The sequence below is a fragment of the Mustela putorius genome, unplaced genomic scaffold (genome assembly GCF_011764305.1).
Source record: "Mustela putorius furo isolate JIRA1106 unplaced genomic scaffold, ASM1176430v1.1 tig00000281_pilon_pilon_pilon, whole genome shotgun sequence".
Lineage (NCBI taxonomy): Eukaryota > Metazoa > Chordata > Mammalia > Carnivora > Mustelidae > Mustela > Mustela putorius.
Genome location: NW_025421343.1, coordinates 21,079,321 through 21,100,716, shown reverse-complemented (window position 1 = coordinate 21,100,716; position 21,396 = coordinate 21,079,321). Strand labels below are relative to the sequence as shown.

Below are 21,396 nucleotides of genomic sequence, written 5' to 3'. Positions count from 1 at the left end.
TGACACCCAGTCTCAGGCCAACAGACCATGACCACGAGTTACAGAGGAGCTCTGGTCCCACAAGGACTCTCTGCTCTTACCTTTTTTTTTTTTTCTTTTTAAAGAAAGAATTTCCTTTTTGTTGCTTAATAAATTGGGACAGGTCCTCTAGAATACAGCAGCAAGAGTTCATATAAGGGGCTCAAGTCCTCTGGTTGAATGTTTGAGACTACAGCCAGGATCCTGGGCCAGGTCAGAAAACACTCACCTCATTCATCAAAGGAAGACACTGGGATGATTGGTCAGACAGTGAGGCCAAAAACAGAAAGATGAATTTAGGATTTTAAACAATGAAGAAGTTATTGAAAAGTCATGAGATGTAACCCATGGCCCTTTCCCCTACTTTGCTTTTCTACATAGAACTTCTTCTTTATGTGCTAATATAACTTATTTGATGGTTCTGCGTATTGCCTTTCTCTCTCTGATAGACGTTAAATTCTGTACAGGCTGAGATTTTTGTCTCTTTTGTTCATTGATGGATCCCAACCCAGTTCCTAGAGCAGAATCTGGCACATAAAAGACACACAGCACCTGCTTACTGAATGAATAAAATCATTTTCATAGGGTCATGGGCTGATTCACCAAATCTCTGAAGGTGAATCAGAATCTGGGGGCTGAGACGAGGCATTTGCCCTGAAAAATGTGCCTTGACTGAAGCAGAAGCCCCTAAAATGAGCAGATGCCAGTATCGCCCTGAAAAGCCAATGTGAGGATTAAGTGGAGGAGAGGAAATGTGATTCAGGCTCATGGGCAGAGAACCTCAGGCTGGAAAAACTGACCTCCGGCATAGAGAAGGGGGACTCTGCAGTTTTCCCCAGTACCTGGGCGCATCCTCCTCCATGAGCCCTAGCTTGCTGATTTCTTTTGGAATGCCAAGTTCATCTACTGTGTTGAGAGGGTCCTAATGTTTCAGACATCCTCAACAAAGCATATCTTCTCCTTCCAGTGCATTAAGAAGACATCTGGTCAGGCACCAACCAAAAATCAGTTCCATTACAGAAGGCTCATAAATGGGAAAGTGCATCACGAATTTCAATTTAAATATATTAACTCTGCATACCGGTATGGAAATACGAGTAAGAGAAAGAAAGCTGGGGAATAAAGAGTCTTTCAAAACTAACTAAATAAAAGAGGAATTCAAAGGGAAGCCGCTGTGCTTATCTTGGGCCAGGGCTGTCCTCAGATTCATTTTGCCAGTGCCAAGGCCAGAGTGAGGGCCTCACTTATTGTCATAAATTGGCACCGAGGACAATAAAGACTGAAGCCATTGACCGAGCCCTTGCTTTGTCCCAGGTGCTTCACCGACTGCTTTGTGTTCACTGTCCATGGCCTTTCTGACAATACGGCAAGGAGGTAGTATCATTCTCATTTTATAAATGAGAAAAATAAACGGTTTGTAAAAGTAAACTGGTTAAAGTCGTACAAAGAGAGGTGAACTAGGATTTTAATCCCAGTGCTTACACTTGGAAAGCACATTGCCACCGCGCTTTCCCAAATGGCAGCATCTTTTTGTTTGTTTTCGCTTCCTAGGTGAGCAGTACTGTCCTCTGGTAGCAAGGAGCCCCCTACTTCGATACTTAGCACAGAGTAACCTTTCCACGCGCCCTGCTTTCCCCCTGAACAAATGCACGTAGTTTGTACTACCTCCTCCAGAGCCTTCATGTTTGTGGCTCCTGTCTCCTGCCTCCCCAACTCCTGAGTAAGGGTAAGCACTCCTATTTATCACGTAGCAAGCGAAAGCTGATCCATTTGGGGGATCATCAGCTAAAATCTGAGGTCTAAAATCACTCCAAAGTCATGTAATAATCTCAAGGTTTTTCCATTTGGTCAGGAGAAAAGAAACTAGAGAAAGAAATTCTAGCAGTGAGCAAGCAAAACTAAAATGACAGATGGATGGATCTGGGGAGAATAATACTGAACTTCAGCATAACAAGAGAATACTTTTTTTCCAAGAATTTCAACAAATCCGCTGTCTTGCGGGGGGCAAGACTTTTTTTTTTTTTTTTTAATTTTTAAACCAGTAATTCAAAGAAACAGGAAAACAACACATTCATTCATGGTTTTATCTGCCGAGCTTTCTTAGCCACTCACATATGCCAGATACGTGTTAAAAGATGAGTAAGTTAATATCCTCCAAGAAGATCACATTCTAGTGTGGGGTGGGGGGGCATGGATTACAAACATCAGAGTGTGAGTCTCCTTTCTGGTACAGAACTCTTTCATTGCTACAGAGACGGAGAGACTTTCCAGGTGTTAAGAGAGTGAGACAATCAAAGTGGACCACCTCGTTCCCAGGTTAATGCACCTGAGCTCTTAGGTTAATATAACCAGGGTTCTAGAAACCTCACACTGCTCAGCCTACAATTCTACCACCCAGGGTTTTCAAGCCTGGTGAACTCCCCGAGGCAGGCCAGGGCCTTAGAGCACCTTGTCTGTACTCTGTGCATCTTTGAGGGGCCTCATGATGGACAATAATAACTATTTCGGATACTAATTTGTTCACCATCCACCCTGAAGGGAAAGAGCCGCCTTTTTTTGATGTCTGACCTTACACACTGGGAACAAAAAAAAAAAAAATGAGGTCACAAGCATGCGTTTCTATCTGGGTCACCAAAAAAGATTTACTATCTAAAAATATTTTCCACACTAGCTTGTTGACATTTCACCTTAAGAAATGTGTGTGGGTTTTTGTGGGGTTGTTTTGTTGTTGTTGTTGTTGTTGTTGTTGTTTGAGGGTTTTTTGTTTTGTTTTGTGTTTTGTTTTGTTTGTTTGTTTTTGAGTGAAGGACAGCTCTCTCTGTATTTCTAGTTTGAGACAGTGTACCACTCATATATTCATCAAGCATTCCTGGAGTGGCATCTATGGGCAAAGCAGCAAACCAAACACTGTGAGGATTACAAAGATAATTGAACCTGTGCCTAATGAACTGACAGTGTTCAAACTCAACTACTTACTCAAATGGCCGTGAGTACTAGGAAGGCTATGGAAGATTCCCTAAAATGAGAGGGCTGGAAGGATGGCGAAAAGCTGGAGAGAGTAAGAGGACATTACAGAAGGAAGGAATGATGTTATAAAGGCACAGAGTGCTGCTTCTTCAACTTAAGCTCACCTAAGAATCACCTGGGAAATACATTAATATGCAGATAAGTGGGGGTTATCATCAGAGGTACAGTAGTTCTAAAGAGGACACCCAAATTTGAACTTTAATAAGCACCCCAGCTGATTTGATAGAGGCAGTCCTGGCACCATACTTTAAGGACCCTGGCATAAAGGGCAGAACTGGGTAGAGAGTAGACAGGGCATACGGTATCTTTGGCAAACACAGATGGCAGGGCAGGGCACTTAGACAAGGTACTTGACCAAAGGCAGTGGCCCCAAATTAGAATGTAGTGTTTCTTGTCATATCAGTAAAATGATGATGTGAAATAATATATCAGAAAGGCTTTCCTTCTCATAGATTGGGACTCCAGACAGCATGAAAATAGGGAGCCCCTTGGTAAGTTGGTGGGGAGGTGGGGGAGAGGACAATGGAGAAGAATGGACCCTACCCGGAGATCACAGGGGTCCCCAGAAGAGGAGGTTAAAGCATTGGGAGTAACTTCTATCTACTTCATAATTTTGCAAAGGGTTAGTTGTGCCTCTTTAAATAGAAACAGCTAAGGATTTCTAAGACACCGTATCAACACGCAGCAAAGACAGAGGATAAATGGAAGTCCTTGGAGACCTTCTATCCAAGTTCCATGCACAATTCCTGAATAGAGTAGATAATATGTTGAAATGTAAACCCCAAAACTGGGTCCTTGGGTGGTGAGGAAAGTTCTGTTCTTTAAATCATAGGGTCTTTAGGGGAATATCACCACTCCCTCTGTTTACCTCAACTCAAGAGTAAATCTTTGCCGTTCACTTTCTGCCTTCTAGTCTGCCTCTCGGGACTAGAGATGTTTAATACAGAATCTAATTTCAAGCTATGTGATAGGAACATTCAGAATGCCTTTAAAAAAAAAAAATCTTTCATAACAAGGAAAATGCTGGTTATGTGAGCAGAGGCTGGTGAATTTCATCAGCTTTTTCCCTGAGTCATTAAGCTTCATCTTCAAGTAGATTGCTTTTCAGGAGATGGAACCCTATCAACTTGAAGCTTGTGAGTCTTTTAAATTTTCCTGCATAGTGTCAAATCACAGTCCTTGAAAAGAATAAAATGCTCTTGAGAAAAGCAGAAGGAAGTAAAAAGAAATATTTTTTTTAAAAAACTCAAGTTAACAGATGCTCGTGTAATGGTGACCCTTTCTCAATATTCTGTGCTACAATTTTCTAAAGTTTCTGACAATATGCGCAGTGACATGGCTCTAAAACCAGGTGTGTGTGTGTGTGTGTATTTATTTATATGTATTTATTATTATTATTATATATTAATTTATTTATCATTATGTGTATTTATATATATACACACATAGAACAAATACTTCATTTTAAATGAAAACAGCTTAGAAAGGAACTGGCCAAATTTTAGTATTTACAGGAATAAGTTGGGTAGCTTATAGGAAAACAAAATTTTTACACAAATCCCTGAGCACAGTTTATGAAACATACAGTTTCTCTACTAGATAAAGCATCTAGTGAATATGCCCTTTATACCAATTCCATAATCTATATTTGAAGAATTGTTTCAATATTGGCTGAAGTGTTATAGTTTCAATGTAAGTAACTATGCCAAGACTATTTTGTTATGGTCTTTTTGTGATAGGCCAGGATTGGAGAGGAGCCAATAGAATAGTTGAGAAAAAAGTCAGTGGAGAAAGAAATGCCAATCATTTAATCATTTCATTAGCAAGTGAAGATAGTAACTTCTGCCTTTTAAGCAAAGACTGCTTTCATCGATATCAATGACTTATGCAAGAACATTCATTCACTCATTCACTCAACAAACCCTGAATGTCTCTTCGTGTCTGGAGTGGGAGGGCCACTGGGGCTAGAGCCATGAAGTAAACAGATACAATTCCCCTTCTGGAATTTATTATGTATCTGAGAAGACTGATGACAGATGTTAATTTAAATTATTTCAAAAAGAAACATTATCAACTCTGATAAATGTTATAAAGGCAAGACACTACCCTCCAAGAGTAAGCAATGGAGGACCTGAACTACTAGGGTATTAGGGAAGGCTTTGCTGAAGAAACAACATGTTGAGCTGAAAATTAAGATGGTCAGCAGGAAGCCAGACCAAAGATGGTTGGAGGGCCAGGTCTTGGGTTAGACTTTTTGCAGTTCACCTTCTCTGTAATGGAATTACTCACAGACTTACCTTCTTAGATATGCTGGGAGACAGAATGAGACCATGTTTAGAAAATACTCAAAGCGAGGGGATGGGAGAGGGGAGAGGTACACAGGGCAGGTGGGTACCTGGGTGGCTCAGTTGTTAAGCAGCCAACTCTTGACTTCGGCTCAGATCATGATCTCAGGATCCTGGGATTGAACCCTGACCTGGGACTCCTTGCTCAGCAGAGTCTGCTTGAGATTCTCTCCCTCCCCCTCTCCTTTGGCCTCTCCCCCTTCCCTCTCTTGGCCCCTCCCCCTTCTCTCTCTTTTTCTGGAATAAATAAATAAATATCTTTTTTATCAAAGAGAATACTCAAAGTGGCTTCTGTAATTTTTTTTAGACTTGCCCCTCTGAGGTCACAATCATGTAATTGCAGTTAATTTCATTCTACCACTGTGCTGGGGGCAATGTGGTAGACAGAAGGATCACTGATCTGGGGTCCAGAAGAAATGAGTGCTGGTGTCAGCTCTGAAGGAGCAGTACTGTGGCCTAAGACAAGGCATTTTCCCTTTCTCAACCTGATCTATAAAACTGGGACTCAGGCTAACAACAGGAAGCTAGAGTACCCCAATCCCTCACTTTGGCATTCAAGGTCACCATCCATAATACAGCACGTGTCTACATTCCCTGGGTTACTGTTCCTGATAATCAACTGAGCTACTAAACAAAAATTACCCAAATATGAACTATGTTTTCCTCTCTCATGCTTTTCTACCTGCCCTCCACGATCCATCTTAAATGTCCAATTTCCCTTCATAAAACTGCTTTTACACCTAGGAAGACCCCTGAAAGCCACCTAACTCTGCCTCTACCCCCCTTTTTCCAAACACGAAAACTCAGTCCATGATAACTTAAAAGACTTTTTCAAAAGGCACACATCTCAGATTTGACAGAGTTAGGCTCTAAAACGAGGTCTCCGTTTCTAGGCCACCTCTCTTTGCATGACACCAACCCCGACTGCTAAGATTCTTCAAGCTCAACGATATTGCCTTTGTGTCTCTCATAGTCTGGCTGTGTGTCAGGAATAGGCGAACTAGGGCCAACAGGTCAACCATAGCCTGCTACCTATTTTTACAGACCCACTTCATTAATTTTTTTTTACTTTGTTAACTAACTGAAACAAAGAGAAAAACAATGTTTTGTGATGTGAAAATTATATGACGTTCAAATTCTAGCATTAATAAATACTGTTGTATAGCACACAACATGCCCATTCATTTAAGTATCGTCAGTGGGTGCTTTCAGGTTACAACAGCGGTGTCGAATCATTGTCACAGACCCTGTGGTCCACAAAGCCCAAAATGTTTACTATGCGGCCTTTTGAAATACAGTTTTGTGACCTCTGGTGTATGTCATTATGTGTGTCCTTATCTTTCTTCTCGCCATGGCAACCTCCCACAATTAGCACGTTCATATAAAGGCATGCAGGCGGGGATAGAAACTCTCAATCTTCGTCTCAAGAAGTCAGAACAAATCCTTATTGAGCACCCACATGCCAGAAACGGTTCCATATGTTTTATAAGTATTAATGTATTATTCCTCGCAAAAATCCCACGTGGCTTTTTGCTATTATCATTCCCATCGAATAGATGAGCAGATTGAGGCACAGAGAAGTCAAGTACCCAGCACGAAGTTAAATACGCCATGAGTCCAAATAAATATTATGACTGTCATGAAATGGCTGTTGACCTCAGAGAACTTTAGCCTGAGGATACCAAGGTCCCTCATTTTATTAGTCAATACCTTCAATCTAGAAGCAAATCATTCCACCTTGGGGAATCATTAGGAGATACCCAGGGACCCTTGAGGCCAGAAAACACAGATACATTTCTGGAGGCCTTCTACATTATCAGACAAAAACAGAAGATGTGACTTTGGTGACATGACCTCAGAGCCCTAGAACTGAATTCAACTCTCTCCTATTTCACTCTCTAGAGTCATTTATTTTCATGTGGCCTTCAGGGGCTCATTTGTTTCAAAAGGACTATCTGAATCTCTGCTGTTCCTTCCGGAGCTGGCTGAGGTTCTAAGCAGTAAGAGCAAAGAGAAGGAGAAGCTCTCGGGCCAGGAGAAGAGAGGCAGTGAGGAGTCCGGGAGAACGAGTCACCACTTCTGCCCAGGACTGATTCACAAATTTCAGCTCTAGGGAGCTCACAATCCCCACTACCTGGCTGGTAGGTTATTTTGGAAGAGTGACTTGGAACTTTTGAGAGACATAGGACATATGACTTAGCACGTCTCCAAATTTTATCCTTTCGTCTCTGCCCAGTGCCATTTACTTTGGAGGCTCTACCATAGTCTATGCCGGAAGTTTAGGTTTGCAGGCGAGGATAAGCAGCATGATTCTCTACACCTGCTGTTGGGACGGGATGTTCTACATCTAGCAGGGACAGCCACAGCAGGTCCTGTGCTTTACAGGGAAGCAGAAATGAGGAACAGGAGTTCAAGAAGCTCAAGGGAGAAACTACCAGAGCCATTTGGTGCCAAATAAAAAAAAGGGGGGGGGGACCACTTGTAATGGCCCAGAAAACATAACCATTAAATTTAAGAGAGGAACAGGATAGCAGGTGGTCTGTCCCTTGTCTGACCTCTCTGATGGTTACAGTGTCTCTCTTTAAAGGTCATGTTGGAAATTCATCTGGAATTTTGGTGGCTGATGCTATCCCTGGTTCCAGAGCCACAGTTCCCATGGCATGGTTCTGACTGGGACACACAGCTGATTTAGAAAGCCTGGTAACGGCCCTAACATTACCTCAGGGTTGTCCTTGTCATAAATTAGCTGGAGCTGGTTTACATGTTCCCAAAATGTTCACTTTATTTATTTTATTTTAAGAGTTATTTATTTATTTGAGAGAGAGAGAGAGAGCACACCACACGCCTGTGTGCATGGGCGGGGTGGGGGGAGCATGGTGGCAGGGAGGGGTAGGGGAGAGTCTCAAGCCCAGTCTGATTGCGGAGTCCCACTTGGGGATGGCCGCGAAGCTGGATCTCAACGACACTGAGATCACAACCTGAGCCAAAACCAAGAGTCGGGTGCTTAACCTACTGTGCCACTCAGGCATACTGGCTTTATTTATTTTAGAAGCCCTTTTCACTCTTTGAAAAATAAACTAGAATGCGTCCTCCTCCATGAAGCCTCTTCCAATATTCTCTTCTTCCTTCTGTTCTACAGCTTTGTGCTCATTAGGCAGTTGAAGCAATATTCCCCAGGTGGCTCAGCAGGTAGGTGTTCTAGACCATGACATCCCTAAGACTAGAGAACACGGTGCGAAGAACACGGCTTTTGAGCAGCATCAAAAACTGGTACTATCACCTATTAACTCTTAGATAAGTTATTTAACAGAGCCATCGTCTTCATTTTTACATCACGATAAGGATGCTTCCTTGTGGAGCATTTATAGACTATTAAAGAGAAAACACACTCAGAGTGCTTAGATTGGCCCTGGGCATACAATGGGCACTCGGCAAAAGTCAAGTAACTCCTCTTCATCATCTGTGTTCTCTAAAAAGCCCAGCACAGTGCCTTGCATACAGGGAGTGCTCAATAAATACCATGGTTGGGTTGGAATAAATTGCTGAATCACTCTCTTGTCTGTCTGACTTCATCTCACATTAGATTCAATGAAGAAATTAGTAATTACTCTGACTTCACAGGTAAGGACATGTGATGATGTTTTGGGTCTTTTTTAAAATTAAGATGGGCTCTAATATTTATATTTACTTTTCTGTACCTATTGTATATGCAAGAAAACATTTGTCTGAATTGGTATCGCATGGGCATTTTGTAGGTTACTGGTATGCATATTCCAAAAGGACATAGAGTAGAAGCCATTCAGGAGTTTAAGGATATCATTTCACACTGGGGAACATAATTTGCCCATTCTCAGAAGAATTCAAAAGGCTACATTTTCCAGAAAGGATCAGATTTTTTATATATTTGCTGCCCTAGAAGATTTCAGTGTGGGAATCCATCACTCTGTCTGTCTGACTACTCTCTATTCCCTGTCAGCAGCCCCATTCCTGGGCGCGCAGGTCCTCACACTTCCCCACCAGAAGGAGCCTCTGAGGGCACAAACTGGGCACCAACCCAGTTTCAAACTACTTTCACTTCCTCTGCACCTTCCTGTGTTCCAGGCCCTCGGGACTTTTCTGTCAGCTGACCTGATAAACCAACCAAAGTTAACAGACGAGCAGATACCAGTTGTTTATAAGAATTCAAGGTAGCTCTTGGGGCGCCTGGGTGGCTCAGAGGGTTAAGCCTCTGCCTTCGGCTGAGGTCATGATCCCAGAGGCCTGGGATCAAGCCCCACATTGGACTCTCTGCTCAGCAGGTAGCCTGCTTCCTCCTCTCTCTGCCTGCCTCTCTGCCTACTTGTGATTTCTGTCTGTCAAATAAATAAAATCTTTAAAAAAAAAAAAATTAAAGGTAGCTCTTTCCTAAGTGATGTCATTGTATGTCATTAGGGACTTACGAGATAGAAATACTTTATTCAAATGAAAGTCTAATAATAAGAATTTCTGATCTTACATTGGTGGATGGAGAAATGCTTCCGCGCCAAGGATGCTTTGTACCCCCCTCCCCCGATCACTTAGCAGGCAGTTGCCTATAATGCCCCTCACTTCGGGACTCTTCTCCTTCCACATATCCTCCACCTCCTCCTGAAATTGGCTGGAAAGTTTCAGGTAAAGAAGAAATGTGATTCTCTTGAAACTTTGTCTCTCTTGTTCGGTACTACACTCTCTTGACTAGACAGATCAAAGGACAATCGCAGAGTGGATACAAAACACTTAGAGTTTCACAAGATTTGTCAGCAAGGAGAATCTACTTGAGGCTGCAAGGGAGACAAGCCTTCCAAGTTGAGTCAACACACAGGAAGCAAGCTCCCGATCTCATTCGTGCTCTGAGCTGCTCTTGCTAAAAACCTGCCGGGGAGCGTAGCTTACCCTAGAAGTCTCCAGTTCAGAACATAGGCTGTATGAGTTACAAACCTTCCTGAGAACCTAACTATTGATTAGCTTAAGTCTTCAAAATATGTGTTGTATAAAATATATCTTGTGTTGTGTGGGCGTGTGGGCGTGTGTGCGCGCTGAGAGCTTAAGGAAGGAGGGAGGCCATAAGAGAGAAAGAGATGGAGAGACACAGATACACAGGCAAAAGGTACCTTTTGAAGAGAAAAAAAGAAAACTGAAAATCATCTCACTCCATGTAATGAGGCCCCACTAGACCAGCTCAGAGTCCAAATCAAAATCTGAGGCCAACTCTGAAAGCTCACATTTCCCGGATCTATTCCGTCCCCGTGCATCTGACCTTTACTTCCACTAAGTCTCAAGTATGTCTCCAGGGGGTAGACATCCCTTTGTTCCGAGAGAAAACTTGAGATGGCTAGTTCAGCAGTCCACTGGTTAGGGTAGCCACAAGTATTACTGAGATCAGATCCCAAGTGATAGGCGGCTGAGGGAGCCCAGAGTGAGGTTCCCTGTGGTTCTGAGATCTGGGGAAAGTCAGGGAGAGTATTTGCCACAAGAGGGAGCAGGAGAATTGGATCAGATGGGAGGCAATCTCGTAGAGGTTATGATGAGGGGTCTAAGTATGAGGTATGGACAATAACGGAAGATGTTCTGGCAAGAGACATCTATCACTCATAAGAAAAAAAAAAAGTGGGGGGGGAATGAAAGAAGCAGGAAGAAGAGAGAGACTGAAACACGTTGATTACTAAATTCTCAGCAAACATAAAGCAACAATTTAATTCTTGGCTAAAAGCAACATACATTTACACTGCGAAAATACAAAACATGCAAGATAGGTGCTCTCCCGTCCTCTTTTAATCCTGTATTTATTTCTTTCTTCCAGATTTAATTTCTATTTCAACTTGGCCCTTGGTTATTTCCCCGCTGATGGGATAGACTGCTTGCTACTTACCTCCATGCTAGGCTCCCTCTACCTGAAGGCGTCATGGAGAAAGAGCTCCTCTCACTGAATTGCAAAGCAAAAAAATCAGACGACAAAGTCCTAAAATGCACTTACTTTAAAAGAAACACAACCATGACCCAAATGAATGCTTTAACTTCCTTTAAAGCAAGAATGTAACCTCATTGGATCTGCAGCGCTTTTATCATCATTTATTTTTTCAAAGAAACAGATTAAATACGGAGAGAGAGAAAAACCATGCGTTTACTTTGCGAGATAAATAAAAGTCTATTTTTGTCTGATAAAAAAACATGTTAAATATAGCTTGCTAACAAAATGCTGAAGCTCTCTTGGATTTTTTTTTCTTCAAAACATAGTAAGCTTCAAAGAACAATTAATGTTATTCTTGCATAAAGTCCTAACCATACTTCATCTTCCTTTTGTTAATATGATTTGGAGTAAAAGCACCGCTATCATTTCTCTTTTTCCCCTTCATGGTCAACAAAGCTCTTAATCTTTATCCAAAATGATATAGCAGAAACCATTCAACAGTGATGATAAAATAAATAGAAAGACAGATGGATAGACAGGTAGGTAGACAGATAGACAGACAGATTGATAGACAGATATAAAGCAGAGGCTTCATATTCTTTTAATTCATTACTCTCCTCTTCCAGCCCTATGAAGCTTTCAGGACAGAGTAAATGAAGTCTGATTATCATGGACACTTGCATTCTTTGCAACACTGCACAGCTCAATAGTCAATAATGGTTTACCTCTATCCAGTTCTTTAATTCCCTAGTAATTAGTCATTCCATATTTAAGACAAGACAACAGCCATTTTAGGGAGAAAAAAAAAATCAGGGCTTTTTTTTTTTTTTAGTAGGTAGGAGAAATCTTAGCAAAACAGCCCTTAGAACCAAATGGAATTCTTCAAGCAGGCGGGGTTTGTAAAATGAAAACCGTTTAAGAAAACACATCTTGCTTCTTGATGAAGTAAGTGGGTCTTCCCCCCACCTTCTCACTCACAAGGCCCCAAAGATGGAGCTAGCTCTCCCTTCCTTCCTCCTTTCGCACCAGCCTAAGCAGCCCATTAAGCAAGTTTAGCAAACCCATAGAGCTAAATCCAAGTAACACAGGATTTGAAAGAGGAATGTAAAAGCCGTCACCCCTGTTCTAGTTTTGTTTTCTTATCTGAAATGAATGGAACATCTAGATACATTTCTACTCTCCTTTCCTGACTTGCTGCAGGAGTAGCTTGGAGAGAAAAAGAAAACATACAAGTGTGTGCATGTGTGTGTTGGGGGGGTGTGGGGGGGGTGAGGTCTACTTGCAGAACCCCCTCCTAGTTGCTCCCCATTTCCCCATTTCCCTTAGCAAATCTTCCTACAGATGCTGGGTTGTGGGTGCTCCAATTGCTCATATTTGGAGATCCTCAAGCTATGCCTTTAACCAGATCTGATCAGAATCCACCTACCCTGCCAGCTCCTCCATGATCTGGATGCCAGGACTGTCTTTACCACATCTGTCATTTTTTAAAAAGCTTCTTCCACTACACCTCCTACTGATATCCTTTTTTCTCTTTTTAGTCTTTACACCTCCAGCAGGACAAAGTTTGTATTGTTATAGTCACAACCACTAGTGGCTGACTAGCAGGAGAGATACAGAGCGCCTGCAAGGGAGCCGGGCTAAGGGGGGGTTAAGCAGATATCTAGTGCAAGGCATGACTTTCTTTCCAATGACTGCGGACACCATGCACTATTGCTCTGTTCAGAAAATTCTTTGCTAAATTTGATCACTCTGCTTTCAACCCAACCACTGCCACTTTGTCTGGAGAGGGAAATACAAATTGCTAGCCCCAGTCATTCATCAAAACAGTCAACAGAATCCTTGGTGGGGGGGGGGGGGATGTTTAAAATCAAGGATGCAATCATACTGTCTTTTTAAAAGCATCCTCTGGGCAGATTTGGTTTCTTTAGCTGACTGTCCACCCGTAAGACCTCCCTCTTCTTCATTAAGGAGGAGCCAAGAAGGATATCCTCACACCTCAGAACACAGACCATTTCCCCAAGAGCCAGCAAATCTCCAGAGGCAGATAATGGCAGCTGCAAAGTTCCCTTCGAATCTCGTGGGGGGAAAGACGCCTGTGTGTGCAGGAACCCCAAGGCACACCCCGGCATAGGGCCCAGAGACGGGAACCCTCCAGCCCATTCCCCCCGCTGTAAAGCCCCCTTGCCTGTTCCTCCTGCCCCAGCCACAACTCCCTCCTCTCCGCAGTCCGAGGTGAAGGCGCACCCAGAGCTGGCCGGAAACGAGCCTCTCAAGCGTGGCCTTGGGGAAGACCCCAGGAATTACCAGGAGGTGGGATGACCGCGGAGCAGAGCCCAGTGGGTGGGGACGCCTGGATCCCCAGTAGCGCGGCATTCCGGGCGGACTTAGCTCTTCGCGCCCCGAAGCCTCGGAGCCCAGCGCGGCGAAGGGTGCAGCATCTCTCCTTAGCAGCCCTTTCTTCCTCCGGCAGCCGGCACTGGCAGGCAGGCACACTCACGCCCAGACGCACCAGCCCGAGCAATTTCGCTCCCCGACAAGCGCGGACACCCCAGAAAACGTGTGGGGACACACGCGCGCGCACACGCGCGCACACACACACACACAATCCAGCAGCCGGTCCGTGGCCCAAGCGGAGGGAAGTGTAGCCTCAGGAACAAGAAATAGCAAACAGTTGGCCGTAGCGGACCAAATCCCTTCTGCTGCCCAACATAAGATCCTACCTGATCTGGGGGGAGTGTGGATGGATCCGTCCCCGGTTCCTCCACGCTAGCAGGCAATACGGCGCGCTCCCTCCTTTTAAATAGCTCCCGACCGGGAAGAGGTCGCTCCCATCTTCTGGGGGAAGCACAAAGCAGGCGGCGGCGGGCAGGCTCCCGAGCAGCGCCGGCACGAGCGGGAGCGGCGGCTGCGGGCAGCCGGTGCGCGCGGGCGGGAGGCAGGCGCGGCGGAGGCCGGGAGGCTGGGAGGGCCGGGGCCCGGGCGGCGCGCGCGCTCCCCCTCCCTCCCGCGCACACTCGCCCGCCCGCCGCCCGCCCGCCGCCCGCAGCCTCGCACTCGCTCACACGCGCGCTCGGCCCCCCCCCGCCGCCGCCGCCGCCGCCGCCGCCGAGCCCCGGCGCCCTCGGCGACCGCCCGAGGTGGGGAGAGCCGGCGCGTTTCTGGAGCCCCGAGCGGTCTGGGAGCCTTTCCAGCCTCCCAGCCTCGCAGCCTCCGCCGCCGAGAAGATTTGTCGGTTTGCTCCCGGCCCTCGGCCCCGCAGTGCGTTCTGGCCCCGCGCTAGCGCTCCCTCGGGCGCCCAGCCCATCGATGACACGCGCAGACGGGCGCTGCAACTTTTCTTTTGAACCTTCCTCGCCTCTCCCACCAGGCAGAACCCTCACCCCGACTTGCCTACCCATTTCTCACCTCTGGAATTGTTCATCCAGATCTATCTTTCTTCCTCCGCTTTCTAGCCCTCTGCTAAAGGAAGCTTTGGCTTAGCAAGGGGACCTGGGGATGTATCAATGATTTTCTCTTACATCCTCACTGTGTTTTTCCTACGCATAGACATGCACAGCAGTACCGTGCCCAGACGCTGCTGACACAAGCAGATAAGGATGTGGGGGTGAAGGGAGAGGTATTCCCCAACCGAGATCTCTGAAAGATTCTCCGTGTTGGTATTTCCCTCAAAGATTGCAAAGAGCTCACCTGAGAATAAAGACCAAGAAGCTGTTTAATGCGAAAGCCCGTGCTGCTTCTAAACTACACGGAGGAGTAAAAGCTGAGCATTAAGGTTGAGTTGGGAAAAATCTAATGCAGCAATCGACGAATCATTCATTGGCCTTTCCAAGAGAAGCATTATCATTGCCAATACATCACTTCCCCATAATTAATAAAGGAGCATTGCACCAGGCCCTTGCTCTCTTGACAGCTCATTCATCCTTACAAATCCTTAATGACTTGGCAGGATGGAAGGCTAGACCCACTGTGGAGTTCACAAACCTGGCTGCCCATCAGACACACCTGGGAAGCTTGTTTAAAAAGGCAGATTTTAGCATCCCATCTTGAGACTCTGGCGTTGCAGTCCTCAAGCGTGACTCCGAGCTTCTGTTTGTAAAGCACCAGTTGGCACTCACCACTGGTGTAGCTTGGTGGACGTGTGAGGGGTCAGGGACAGCTGTATGGAAAAGGTAAGAGGAACAAAGCATAGGGCAGAAAGTTAAGTCCTTAGGAGAGATCTCCCCACTACTTACTCTGGAGCTCTCTGGCAGCCAGGCCACAGGGGAAAGGAGATTCTGACTCCAGGAATCCCACTGTTGGATTATGAGGCCAGTGGCTCTCAACGCTGACTACACTTCCAAATCTCCTGGGGAGCTTTTAAAAATCCCAGTGCTTAGGCCACACCCCAGACTGATTAACTTGGAATCTCTGGGGGTAGGACCCAGGCCTGGGTAACTTTTTTTTTTTTAATACCCCAATTGATTCCTACCTGTAACCAAGGTTGAGAACCACTGTTCTAGCACCAATATCTCTCAACTCTGAATGTGCATACGAATCACCTGGGGCTTGTGGGTTCCTCTGGAGCAGGCCTAGGATCTGCACTTCTAGCAAACTTACAAGTGATGTTGGTATTGCCGGGTGATGTCTGTGCTTTAATTAACAAGGTTCGGCTGTGTCCACCTAATGGTTGGGGATACACGGCTTCATGGTGGAAAGCAAGCTTCTTCTTGTCTTATATATTCCCAGGAGTCGTTCTCCCCTGAGAACATTTTCCTTTCCTCACTAGGAGTTAAATGTTCTTGACTTGCCACAGACTTTTTGTTAGATTGCCCTGACTAGTGGGTGTAAACAGAATGACATGTGGGGAGACAGAGAAGGTCACCATCTCTCTGTAAGAGTATGTCCTTAGCCAAAAATTACTTAGGGTACTGATTTCAAGAGAGTGTGAGAGGCAGACATTTGGCTCATACTCAATGAAAGGGACTTGGAGAGAAAAGTGGCTGCTTTCTAAATGACACAGAGCATAGCCTGTAACTAATGACTCTCCCCACAGGAAATAGGACCAGGCTAAACTGCAGGAACTGAGCAGAAGAGCTGAATGAAAATGTGAGTGGACTACATCTCATTGGAACAGATTCTGTGGAAGGGGCGTAACCTAGTCTTGCTATTAGGGACCACTTGGTGAAAGCTCCGATTTTCTCAGAAGTGTAAGCACACTTGTGATGTGGGCGACACCAGCCCTGTCTATATTCCAGTGGTGCCCAGATTTCACTTTATCAGTAGCTGAGAAAGCATTAAGACTTCATCTTGTTCCCCCTTATTCCTCCTCTTTTCCAATGTAGTCTGGTATTACGTTAATTTGAATTTGGTGGGAAAATCTACATAAGTTCCTCTCCTTTTTTTTTAAGTTTTTTTTTTTTTTTAAGATTTCTTATTTATTTATTGTCAGAGAGAGAGCACGAGAAGACAGAGTTACAGGGAGAGGCAGAGAGAGAAGCAGGCTCCCCGCTGGACAAGGAGCCCGATGTGGGACTCAATCCCAGGACCCTGGGATCACGACCTGAGCTGAAGGCAGAGGCTTAACCGACTGAGCCACCCAGGCTTTCCTAAGTTCCTCTCTTTACCTAGAACCATTAAAAGGCAGCCTAGTGCCTAGTGATTTGGCACCCCCTTTCTGATTTGATTCAATTTCTGAGTCCGTAATTTCTTTTTTCCTTTCATTTCTCGTTTAAGACCTCTTTATAAAGGTTTCAGGGCCCCAAGGCAAGTCAGACCTTTTGCTCCCTCCTAAATGTCATACATGACTGGATTTTTATTGCAAGAATTATCAAAGACTACATCACTAGCAAGGCTCTAGGTAAGGAAACAGAGTGGTTTCTGCAGCCTGTGGCTTTGGAAAGAAGAAATACTCTACGTAGGAAGGTGGTGATTTACATTCCAATGCCAATAGTTATTTCTTAATTGTATTCTTGAATCTTGATTGCCAATCTTTTCTTCAGGCTTAGGATTCAGAGATATGGGTCTCTTCTGTTAGGTATCTGAAGGAGTAAGGCATGACCATTTGGGGGACTCTACAGGAAAATCACTAAGATTTGATCTATTCTAAAGACGGTTCAAATTCTCATGAAATAATTCCCACAAACCTTCGGGAGACCTTATAGCAAACTCACTTTCAGACCAAGTGTAAATGTTGTGAATTAGGCCCTACTTTCCATCCAGTCTACAGACAAATTGGACATACGATCAAGCCTACCAAAATTTTATAAAATATTTAATATTTCGCTAAAACACTCAATAATTTTCCAACATAAGAAAAACAAGTACTTTGTTGTCATTTCTTTCATTTGTACTTTGAATTACTTAGGTCAGAGGTACCATCCTTGTTTTTCTAGTCTTGGGTCTTCACAAGTGTGTTCATATGGAGTTAGTAATTCTCCACCTTGTTTCCTCCTCAACCAGTCTTCACACTCAACTACCGGCTCATTCTTGGGCTCAATCTGATACTCATGTCTACATAAGAAAACAGTAGAATAGCTCGTCCCAGCATGTCAGCACGAGGAGCTCAGCTTTAGCCATTCTCCTTCTCTTAGGAACTTCAACTAGCCCACTGGCATCATTTGTCTTTTGGGCTTCCAATGCTACTGATTGGATCCAGTGTTCTTTGCTTCAAGGGGGACTACAGGGACTTTTTTTAAATTGATTTCTAAGTGCTATTGTTCCTCCTCGCTGGAGTCTTGTTCCTACAAGTAAACATTTACTTCTCTGTTTTATTTTCACTAGGTCAGCAACACTCTGAATTTCATCCAGTAAGTGGGTCCTACTGCTGGGTGGAAGCAGACTCCCCAGTAGACTCACAGTTATAACCCACAATTCCTTCATTGGGAAGGGGTCACCCACTTCCTCTGAATTTGTTACAGTGTTTGGATCAGGGACCGGCACTTCCACTTTTGAGCGATTTATTGTCTTGGAGTGGGCTTGTACAAAATCCTGACACTCTTGTTTTCCATTTCTGCCTCATCACATTAAGGACATTATCTAGTCAGTGTCCCACAACTTGACCAGTGAGTAACTTCATGGCAGAATCACTATCTAGAGCAATGAGTAGATCATAAAAGAACTGAAACTGATTAAGAGTTAAGGATTTGGAGTCAGAGTATCTGGGTCTGTATCTCACCTGAGGCCATGGTATCTTGGGGAAGTTCTTTAATCTCTCTGAGTCACAGTATCTTTGTCTGAAAAACCTAGACTGTAGACTCTCCTTAAAGGAGTTATAGGAAGGATAAAATGTGTATTATGGGCTTGACTTAGTCCCTGGTTACGGTAATTACTCAATAAATGATGCTATTGTTATTACCATTGTTGGTAAGTTTCCATAAAAATGATATTCATAAAGTAAAAAAAAAAAGTATTTATATAATTAAGTTCCACATAATCAGGCCATCTCATTATCAATAACGATTAGGCTGTCATTTATACTATACAGAATTCTATACTAGAAATAAACCTAGGGAAAATGAATGCTCTACACTTTGAGAGTACTTCCTTCCTCTGTAATGAAAGAAGCTGTTGCATGCTTTCTAATTCTGTTTGTACAGAGTACAGGTATCTGTCTCATAGAGGGGCACTCTATCTGTTGTATATTGGCTTGGTACAATGTCAAATCCACTTATTCTTGACAAAGACCAAAACAAATAGTTGTTTATAGAAATAAAGTTGTGTTGATGTAAGCATGAGGTAAGTTATATCACGGCATCATCATCTCATCTCTCCTCACCAATGAGAACTCAGCAGTTCAGCTGGTAGAGCACTGGGGGGAGGGCTTCTTTATATGTTTAAAAACATATAAAGAGGCAACTGTGGCAAAGGGACATTTAGACTATAAATACCAAGAGTCTGTGAGGCCTGTCTGAGAGTGCTCAGTCTGGGCAAGGTGACTCCTTCTCAGCTAAAATAGCTCTCCAAAGACCTTGGGGCATTCACTCTTGCCTTGGTCAAGGCGACTCTTTTTGGCAGTGGTGAAAACCATGCAACAGCCCTTGGCAAAGATCATCTTGCCCATCAACACCAGAGCTACCGTTCCCTAGCAACAGGGAGCTTTAACTTCTGAAGGGACAGCTGGACGTGAGCTCACAGTTGGCGGACATGTCTCTCCCAAGTACCACCTCCTATAAAGGTTCAACCCCACTGAAGGTGGACTTTATTCCTTCCCTCTCCTCTTGCCTGGGACAATAGTGTGATTAATCTATCATTGATTTGGACTTTATTATTTCTTTATTGGTTTATTAAGAGATATCCTATTTGCTATTGACTAGTGAAATTCCCACAGTGCAACTGCATTGAATAAATTGCTGGCAAAAAAACAAAACAACAACAACAACAAAACCTCAGTCTCTGAGCATTAATTTGCTTTCCAAAACAAAACAACATTTTTGCTGACTCACAATATTTATTTTCCTTTATGTCTGGGTATTAACTTCATCCCGTCTCCGTTATAATCTGGGGGCATAATTTCCGATAGAGTAATTCAAACAAATTCTACTATAATGAGGATTTTGCTTGTTCTAACAATCATATATATTTTTAAAGATTTTATTTATTTATTTGAGAGACAGAGAGAGAGCATGACCTGGGGAGGAGGAGAGTAGGAGAAGTAGAAGCTGACTCTCTGTGGACCAGGGAGCCCGATGTAGGGCTCGATCCCATGACCCTGAGATCATGACCTGAGCTGAAAGTAGACATTTAAAGGACTGAGCCACCCAGGAGTCCGTCTTATCAATTATATTAATAGATGAACTTATCTGTGACATAAACTTCTTCACTAAGTTTGCACAAACTTTCCTCAACATTGATTCAAGGACTCTACCAAAAGAGACTGAAGACGGAGCCTCCAGCGTGCTCTGTACCAATTATTTGTGTAGATATTAAAATTATTTGCTATCTACCACCTAACTTTAATTTAAGAAATCCTTAGGCATTGATGAGGGAACTATGATCACCCTTACTTTACAGATTGAGCTCGAAGAGATTTGCCCAACCCAACAAGTATCAGTTATATTGTTACAAAATAATAAGGAAGCCCAGACCTACTCTTGGAGATTCTGTCTTCACTGACTGAATGTGGAGAATGGGCACTGGAAAATTGTTAAGTTCCCTGGGTGGTTCTGAGTTTCAGCCAGAGCTGAGAACCTCTAGCCTCAGATCAAATAGCTAATTAGTGGTAAAGACGATTGAAAAAAATCCCTTGACATCCACTGCTTGTATTCTGCGGTTCCATCAAACTTTGATATCTAATAGAATATAAAAATGGAGACTCTTTCTGGAAACTTGAGAGCTCACAAATGTTTGGCAGTCTTTTTACATCTCTAAGGGGCACAATTGGGTTTTGTAATTGACCAAAGATAGATAAGCAGATTGGAAGAGATGCTCAAGAAAATTGAGACCATTGACTACATGGTCTCTTTCTGTTTTGTTGAACACTCAATCCCCAGCATTTAGAACAGTTTTTGGTACACGGTAGATGAATTAATAAAGCATATATTGTGCCCTGTCAGGGACTGCCCTGTGTTGACAAAAGATGGATTTGGGTTCTAGGGTCAAGTAAACTGTTGGGCCCCTGTCCAGTGCAAATTGTAACTCAATAGCAATCATCTCCTTGTAGCTATAGTGCAGGCCCTGGTTAGCAACTGATATCATCACCATATCCACACCCACAGTCCTGCCTGGCCACCTGCTCTGCGATGACAGACAGATTGTCTGTGACATTGCAGGAGGCCAGACCACACAGAGATGGCAATCTGACCGCGCCTCAGGCTTATGCTGGTAAGCTGACCCTTTGTCAATTATCTCAGGAATTACTTATAAACTCATTTGGCTCACTTTGTAAGAATGTCAGAGAATCTCTTATTTCCTGTTAAGAGAGGCTCTTTAAGCATATAATTTATGGATATGTGCTTGTTTCCTTATTGATTATTTTTCAAGAGCCAAGGGACCTGTGAATTTTCTGATATGTTCAAAGTCATCAAGCAACTCTTATTAAAGGCAAAAAGCTGGACAGAGCAGAGACAAAGAGAACACAATTGGAAATAGTCATATTAATTAATT

At 43.8% G+C, this 21,396-nt stretch overlaps 1 protein-coding gene across 15 annotated transcripts in view; it reads right to left on the bottom strand.

The window, feature by feature from the left end:
* Positions 1-21,396, bottom strand: part of SLC8A1 (solute carrier family 8 member A1) — a 377,627-nt gene that overhangs the window by 307,253 nt on the left and 48,978 nt on the right. For 9 of the 15 annotated variants that reach the window (XM_013044992.2, XM_045079181.1, XM_045079179.1 and 6 more), the window contains exon 1: positions 14,037-14,729. The exons of 2 other annotated variants lie outside the window; for them this stretch is intronic. In XM_013044992.2, the coding sequence (XP_012900446.2) occupies positions 14,037-14,714 (678 nt within the window). In that variant the 5' untranslated portion in view covers positions 14,715-14,729. Of the gene's footprint in view, positions 1-13,620; positions 13,996-14,036; positions 14,730-15,318; positions 15,473-21,396 lie in introns of those variants that run through there. 4 more of the 15 variants (XM_045079186.1, XM_013044994.2, XM_004770912.3 and 1 more) reach the window with 2 other exon arrangements.